Source organism: Fulmarus glacialis, unplaced genomic scaffold (genome assembly GCF_000690835.1).
Source record: "Fulmarus glacialis isolate BGI_N327 unplaced genomic scaffold, ASM69083v1 scaffold31370, whole genome shotgun sequence".
Taxonomy (NCBI): domain Eukaryota; kingdom Metazoa; phylum Chordata; class Aves; order Procellariiformes; family Procellariidae; genus Fulmarus; species Fulmarus glacialis.
This window is the reverse complement of record NW_009188843.1, coordinates 30,743-39,486: the sequence shown is the minus strand read 5'-3', so window position 1 is coordinate 39,486 and position 8,744 is coordinate 30,743. Positions and strand designations below refer to the sequence as shown.

General features: G+C 37.3%; 1 protein-coding gene across 1 annotated transcript in view; it reads right to left on the bottom strand.

Moving 5' to 3' along the window:
- Positions 1 to 1,179: 1,179 nt before the first annotated feature.
- The window catches only part of TSPAN14 (tetraspanin 14), a 22,683-nt gene continuing 15,118 nt past the window's right edge, over positions 1,180 to 8,744 (bottom strand). The window contains exons 4-8 of the mRNA XM_009580049.1: positions 8,615 to 8,744; positions 5,766 to 5,891; positions 4,069 to 4,113; positions 3,440 to 3,559; positions 1,180 to 1,525 (exon numbers count right to left, since the gene is read on the bottom strand). The exon at positions 8,615 to 8,744 is cut by the window's right edge and continues 62 nt beyond it. Coding sequence (XP_009578344.1) covers positions 1,454 to 1,525; positions 3,440 to 3,559; positions 4,069 to 4,113; positions 5,766 to 5,891; positions 8,615 to 8,744 — 493 coding nt within the window. The 3' untranslated portion in view covers positions 1,180 to 1,453. The remainder of the gene's footprint in view (positions 1,526 to 3,439; positions 3,560 to 4,068; positions 4,114 to 5,765; positions 5,892 to 8,614) is intronic.

The following is an 8,744-nucleotide window of genomic DNA, read 5'->3' as shown; positions in this document are numbered from 1 at the left end:
GTTATATGGCCCACAGTAAAACTGACAGCTACAGCTACTTCCAAGAACTTTAGTCACATACTTTTATCTTAAAGCTAAAAATACTATGCCAAAGTCTTTTAGAGAAGACTGGAACTCTTACTGAACTACAGATCCATCTACTGAACCCCAAAGAAAGGAGGATGGGAAGAAGAGAGTTTAGTTTTCTTCTGACAAAAATTTAGAAAATTGACTTCAGCAGGCGTAGTTCAGTTTGATGCAGAAAACTACTGAAGAAATCATTCTGGTTCACCATATTGTGACTGGTATTCGAACCACATATCAGAATACAAGCAGAACTGATGATTCAATAGCTTTACAGAAGATTTAAAAATTCAACAACTCTAATCTTTCACTAAATGTGTATTTTCTCATTAAAAAAAACAGTTTTCAGTAGGGATCAATGCTAAATTTAAATGTTTTTCATCAGTCCTGATATTAGCAGTTCTGACTTGTGAAGATGAATACAGCAGTTGTGAGAGAAACTAGAGGAAAGGCAAAAACGATCAACAGCTAGCATAACATGCTTGCTACCTACTGAAACAAGCTGCATTTTGAAATTTCTGCAGACAGCACTTTTCAAAGATATTACTGATCAATAAAAAGCTAAGCATTTGTAAGAGTTTTTTCTTCTATAAATAAAGAATATTTACACTTTTTTCAGACAGGAAACAGCATCAGGGATTCACACCCCCTTGCCTGAAATGGAGATTTCTAACATATAATGCTACAAATAGTCGGATTTTTCCCCTCTTGAGAAAAGGCTTGCATTTTCAAAAAGGCATGCGTTACTCAAGCTCTGATGCTGAGCACAAGTTCCTGGTCCCGAGACATCTGTGTTATTCCCAAACAGAAACATTCCTACTTCTGCACAACTAAAAATCAAACAAACAACTAGACAATTTGTGACTGTTTTCTTTCCAATTTCCAATACCATGACAATTATGGTTGCTGGATATCTTGCCAAAAAATGACTGCATGAGTCTACTGTAGAAATTAAACCAATTTCAAGATTCTGAAGAAATCAGCACACCTTCTGAAAAGACTACATTTCGAGATTGATGACAGTTGGGAGTGAAAAACAGAATAATCTTCACAGTAATCCTTCAAGGAAAGGGTTTACAGCCATTTCATGTCTCCTTGCTACAATCTTTAAAATCTGTTCCGCCAATGTCTTGGGAAATTCTGTTTCTTCCTCAGAAATCAATGCTGGTGCACTGAGTTGTCTCATTAGAAAAAAGGTAGACAGGTGTGGGCGTGTGTGTTCGGAGATTTTTTTTTTGAACCAGATTCTAACAAAAAGTATGAGCAGGGTAAAATCCACATAAGGCTTTTAATAACAGGAGTATTTCATGGTCTGTGCATTTCTTCCACCTTGGTGTCCGACCAATAACTGTAAAATATACTCTTTTCCAACAGGTGTCTGCTTTTATACTCAGAAGGCATTACCTGCCTTTACAGCTTCAATATCAGAAATCAACGTCCTGGCTAGGAAAATCCCAAAAATCTAAAAAGACAAAAAACCAAACAATTTGTGAGATGAAATACTTGTAATGTACCAGTCTGCAAGACATTTCTAAAAGTTAGAGCCTATTACCATTAGTCATTATTGCAGAATGGGAACCTACTTCTTATGTATTCCTATTACACTATACTGATGTCAGTGCAACTACTCTTGTGAATAAAGATATGCATTCATAAAGTGTTTGCAGGTTCAGGTATCGTTTCATAGCCCAGATCATCTGTCAAAGCATGGCTATTACTAAAAAGTAAAGGCAGCAGAATCTTGCAGGAAATAAAACTCCTGAGAAAAAGATGCTTTCATGTGACACTTCAGGAGCATTCAAAATAGTAAGTTTCTAGATGCCCTAGAGCAGGAAGAAATCCACTTAGCCAAGCTTACTTGAGTCTTGTAACACTCACACTTACCTATTGTTACAGTTACAAATCAGGCATTTTCATTCATTCCACAACTTTGATCAGAAAATTGGCTGGATTATCCAATTTTTAAAATACATACAGAAGGTACAATTACCTGTACTAAAATGAAATTCTTGTCACAAACAGTAGTGACTCAGATTATTCTGCAACATTTAAATTTGAAACTTTAACATTCACTCAAGTTCTCGGGGAAATCCTCCCTTACAAAATGAAGATAAATTCATAACTCGGTACATTTCCTGAAACATTCTCAGAAAAACACAAGACTGGGGTGAAGTTTTGGAAAAGCCAAAAGATTTGTTTTAGAAGTAGACAGATTATGTCTAACTCAGTCCCACCATGAAATAGTTTAATGAACAAGAAAGACCCAATCTGAAAATACAAGTGACTGTAAAAGTAGTTTCACAGAGATTCAGGACTTTAATAAGAACAACATCTCAAGTTATTGTCAGTCAACACACTGCCAAAAGATTAGACTTCACATCTTGAACATATTCGTAACTGAAGGTGGTGTTCTCAGGACAGCATCTCTCAAAGTCATGGAAGCACTATCATTAGATGGTGATAAAATATCAAAACCCAAGCAACAGAGGGCAGTATTGCCAGGGCTGGGAAAAGGTATTTTGCCAGCGCTCTACGCTTACTATTTTCAGTTAAACGGAAAATACGTTCTGTAGCAGATTTACAAGTTTGTGATTTCCCGCTGAAGTGAAGCAGTACCACAGCAAAGAAATTTAGGTATGTGTAAACAACTGCCACAATGAAAGCAGGATGCACCTTGAAAGAAGTAATCTGATACACTTTACTGAGAATTCTGGTTCTTCTTCTTTGATGTACCAAGCACCGACAACGTACTGGAAGAAGCCACAGCAACTCCTTCATGTGGTTCTGCTAATATCACATTTGCAACCTGTTCACCAATTTCCCTGCTCTTCCGTTCTCAAATTTTTTTGCCCAGTATGCTACATGTCACTTAGACAGCTGGGTGGTAATCTTAGCATGAAGGACAGAATTGTATTTTATTGATTTCACATTTGTGCTAGAAGGCTGTAGTTCAGATCTACTGGAGTAGATGACCAGATTTCCCCTCCCTCACAGCATACTGAAATGTAAGAAATATATTATTGTATCACATTATACACAATAATAATATATTAGCATATTGCTATATTAATATATAACAATATACATCACAATCATCATATACTGTATGTATTATAATTGTATTGTATTTTTACAATGACCTTCATTGCTTTGAGGAACATAACTTCAACAGAATTAAATTATTTGATATCAGATATTTTCACTCTAAGTCCCCATCCCTACATTTATTTTTTTGCCATACTATTCTCATACCTGAAAAAAATCCAGAGTGTCAAAATATTTACTGTACCTCCCTCCAAAACTACTTTTACTGTCAGCAGGTCTGTATCTGCAAACTTGAAACTTTATTCAAAGTAGCATAACAAAAACAACTAACCTGGAGCAGTGAGATAGCTATGAAGACACCTGCAACAATGTAGATATTTCGGGGTAACCAAGCTTCAAGAGCAAGGATACATCCTTTGACAAAAATCTGATCATCCCATTGACTCTTGCTCTGAATGTAGAGAGGAAGATATTATTTTTCTGCTCAAGTTTATTATAAGATCAGTCAATCACATAATATAGCTAAACTAACAATTTGTCACTTACACAGTAATGTTTTTAATCAGATTCCAGAAACACTATATGCCCATATTAAATCAGGGAGTGTCAGACATTGATGTTAGTATCTTCCTGCAAATCCTGCTATTAGAATACATTAGAATTAGCAGATAATTGAATTCAGAGTTAGACTGTTAGAACTAATAAGTTAAATGCACATTTGAAATGCAAGTCCCATCCCTTTTTGAAACCCACCTTTCCTTTTACCTGTTCCATCACTTGTTTTCTCCACCCTCCCACAGTACAAGTTTACTTTAAACAAAGTAAAACCTCTACCACACTCTACTTGTAGTATGATGTAGCACAGTTGAATAGTTCCCAGAATTTTAAGCTGACATATCTATCAGCAATTCCACCATTTTAATAGTTTTGCCTATGCAGGCACCGAACATGACACCTTACCTTCTTTCTGACATCATAGCCACACTGTGTATTCACAACTTTTTGCTGCAAAGCAAAGAAGATTTAAAATAAATCAATTGAATTCTACTCACTTCTGTTCACAGGAAGTTTTTCTGTCTTTTTAGATTCACAGACAAATAAATCAGGACTGTCAGAGCCAACTATTTTAAAAAGCATTTTTAGTAAAAATGACCAAACCACTAGCAGAACATAAGAAAAGTAATGACAAAGCAGAGGTGTATGCTAGCAGGAAAACATCCTCTCCCAGAAATCCCAGCTTCTTCTATCACTTGGCTTTTAACTAGCAAGGACTTTTTAACATGAAGCATAGCAACTGTACTGCCAGCATACAGGTAAAACATATGCATTTCCAAGATCAGTTTCATGTTAGCTATTTCACATTACACCTAAACACTGAGGTAACAATAAAGGTACCAGGCCAATTTATTTACACCTGCAGTGGAGAAATATGCCTTACAATTCCATCATTTCAACTGGTATACAACTTGCTATCCAATCAGTTAAAACAAGTAACAGCTGCAAGCTACTTGAGCCCCCTCCACTGATAGTTCAAAGTCTCAAACATAACCCAGCTCCAAGATATACCTAGTCTCAAAGAGAAAACACTCCAGTTGCAGATCCCAAGTAGGAAGACCATAAACACCTTCCAGATCACAACTCAATGACAGTATTTATCTCCAAAGATGCAAAGACATTCCTTTTAAGACATTTTTTGTTTTCTCTGTATGAGACTTATGAAAACATATGTATTACACAATTATAGCATAATTTACACAATGCATAGTGAGTTATATTGAAATATTAGGAGTAGAATCTCATATTAAAAAAGATTTAAACATACTTATGTCTCCTTAAATACAGCACCAAGCAACAGAAAAAGTTGCTGTGGACTAGTACTACTCCAAATTAAAGTAGAAAATAATTACTGGGGAACCTGAACATGGAATATTTCCCTGACAAAGTCTTTCCTTGGCTGATTTCCAAGACAATCAGAAGCCTTAGTATAACCTACCAATGGCTATCTGCTCCGCACGAGGATTGCTGGACTGACTTCAAGCTGCAACTATTCCCACTAATGCTATAAAGCATTATATGTTAGTTCCTACCTCCACATTTTGGCTTCCACTGAAACGGTCAGTTTAGTAAACAGATTAACCAATAACCTAAATCTTGCCAAAAACAGAGAATTGACTCAAATGCTTTAAACTGAGTTTGTGTATGAGCACTTTACTAGTTGCTGATAAACAGTCAGCAAATGGAGTTACTCATACTTGTCTGGCAGAAGGGTGGTGTAACATTAATTCTAACTGGGGCCAACACACTGCTTAGACAGTGCTCTCAGGTCCTTACGAGCTAGATAACAGAGGCCAGGAATTCAAGGAAACAACGCATTGGGAATAAAAAAAAAATCAGCCACCAATACTTGCAGACTCAAGCCATACAAAAATAGCTTGAATTCCTGGTGACAATAAATTTTCAGCTGTATAACAGGTTGCCACATTTCGACTCTAAAGAGGATGGAACAGAAACATGAGAAGAGTTTGTCTGCACAAGAAAAATTTTTCATCATTTAGAAGACCTTTTAAAGCCCTAGTCATCACACCGTATTCAGGAAGTACTTCCTTTCATAACTCTCCAACAACATCAGAGCAATACAAAGCCAGGAAACAACTTACAGCAGGATCAGGTATACAACAGGAAAAAGGAACGCCGCACTTCTCACGACTTTTGCTTTCACTGCTGCAATTAAAGTATATGTTAAAGTCCCAGTCATCTGGACCTTGGGCACCACAGCAATGGTTCTGCAACAGATAAACAAACACTTAGCATTTGGGGGTATTTTAGAGACAATTGAACGAACTCTCTGGAATGACATTTGTTCATCATCTTCACTTTCTCTAAGGCTGTGCAGAATCAATGTCAACGTCAGAGTCATTTTAAAATGAGTAATCAATACTATGAAATCAAAGCAATACACATTTGGCATACTGCTCCTGGAAATAGCTGTCAGCTTGACAAGCAAAATCATAAAAATTATCACTTTAGATGTAATTGCTAGATGCAATCAGTGTACATCCATAAATGGTGCAGAGTAAGTTTATACAAATGCTTTGTACCCCATTATTTCCAAGTCAACTAAAACCAGAAAAACTATGAAAAATGTTTCTTTAAGTTTGACTCCATCCTTAAATCTTCATGAATCAATAAGTTTTCTTCTCTTTGTTTACTGTAAAAAGTGGATCCAAATATTTGTGAATATACTTACTTACTTTTAAACGAGAAGGTTTTCATATCCAAATGAATCAACTGGTAAAGTCTCACTAGCTCAAAGGTCAGTCAACTCTAAGTATTTCACCTACGTTTCTTGACCTAAACAGTGTAATGTAATTACCATAACTGCAGGTTGGGGAAATCCCAACATTTCAAGGAATGTTTAATTCCTGGAACTAATGAAAGCTAGTTTCTTATTAAGTTATGCTTTGCAGCTTACTGGCCTAGATATTTAAGGGTGCAAATCTTTCTCTATAATTTGAGTACTTGAAATGTTATACCACCACACAGATTTTCCTGGTACCTCATGGAGTTCCATCCTCTTGGGAGAGCTCTAGCATCTCTCCTCCGCCCACTGCCCATCTTCACAAAACTTGTATTAACTTAACTGTCTGCAAGACCACCAAAACTTGGAAGTCAGTAAATGGATTCAGAAGTTATCAAGTTGTGACAGACACGGATGTGAACAGAAAGCAGAATTGTTTACACAGTTTTCACAGGAAATATGACTAAAAAGAGCTGAACAGAATGGTCAGAATAGAAAAAACACCAAGAAAAAATTATTTTAAGTCACTAATACATTTACCGTGAAGAAAGCAAAACAGCTGCATTTTTGTCTTTCTAGTCCCTCCTCCCTCATACATCTACATCTTTGTAAAAAGCCATACAATCACTAAACATGCTAATCTACCTTAGTATGGTACAGACTATGAGGTCACTTACAGGCCTGGAAGTAATATAGTTAGCCAGAGCAAGGAGCTGCCTATAAAAAGCTCTCTGGGTCCCAAGGCACACACTGAGAACAGAGCAAGTCAGCCTAAGGAGCATGGCTCCTTAGAAGATGGGCTTCAGTGAGGCATTTGAACACATTGCTGCACCTTGTTGTTCAACCCTTGCAGAACTACACTTGCTAATCTGCAATTGTACACTTCCCTCCTTCCTCAGTACTTTAAGGTATAGATCAACAACAGCCTGATTCAGAGATTTTTCTGGTCTTTCCTTTTTCAGCTTTACTAGCTTGTTAATCTGGCTAGTGAACTCCTTTTAGTAAGCTCAGCCTTTTATTTTCATTGAAAAGTATTTAACTGGAGTTCAACTGTAAATCAGCTTAGCATATTAGCCTGGCTGACTGCACTGAAACTAGATAAACAAAGAGCAACAGAGTGGACAACACTGAGACAATTACTGGTGTTGGTCATGGCCAGGAGGAGCCCTACCTTACAAAAAGGTGCCCTTAGCACTGAAAGCTAAACAGCAAGTAAAGCAAAACAGCACTGAAATCCATCCAGGCAGCTTAGTCAGAGGATGCTTCTATATCAATGCACACAAGAGTGGATGAACAGGATAGGTAAGCTGCTGGTAATATACAGCTGACCAAACTGGTATCCACTCTAAAACATGCTTTGCTATCAAACGGAGCTGTGCGCACAGATTTCTAAACATGATCTTCTAGAAGATGGAAGACAGACAAAACCAACCTTCTTTCATATGGGGAAAAAATATATAAAGGAGACAACCATTTTACCTTTTCGTGAAGTACTCACATATGTACTCTGTTTCTCTCCACATATATTTTTTTAACTACACACAAGGAAATAAAAATCAGAAGAGTCACCCTCACTGGTTGTTTCTTGGGTGTGATTACAAAAGCAGCTGATTGAATGAAAGCCACAGGCTTACTAGCACAGGCCTTGTTATCTCCTGGTGTACATCACTGTCTTCTTGTAACTGAAGATTTTAGGACCACAGGAGCATAAAATTGTTTCAACCTTCCTTGACAACTGCCTGACTAGAGACTAGCCTTTCCCAGTTAAAAATCCTCTTTTGCTTCAAGATGAGGTGCATTTCAGAAGACAAAAGGCCCTGTGCTGCCTCCCCACACAAGACTGCAGTGCCTCCTAAAATAAGAGTGCAGAATACCAGTTCCATTGCACAATTTTTTCAGGGTAAGAAGTTTTTTTGTTGCTCACTTCTCACTTAAACTGGTGCAACACTGATCAGAACACGGGAGCAAGTCAAGAAGGTCAAAAGGCAGATGGACACTTGGCAGAGCTTCCACATTCGCAGTTAGAACAGCACTGTATCTCAGAATATCTTGCCTCCCTGATACTTTCAATGCAGAAAGAGCAAAACAGCACATCTGTAACACAGCACTATTAGCTACAGAATATGATAAATCTGTAAAAGAAGGAAAACTTCCAAATCTACATATTCTCCTAGAACACATGAAAGAAGTGACAGGATATGAACTTACGATTTTCTGTAGCGAGTCAATGAGGTTCTGGAGGTCAATATCATCTCGGTAGGATTTAATGTTATTCTCAAAGAATTCCTTGACCCTGTCCCTCACCCAGTCCTGGAACAGGAAAGCCAGAACTGCCACT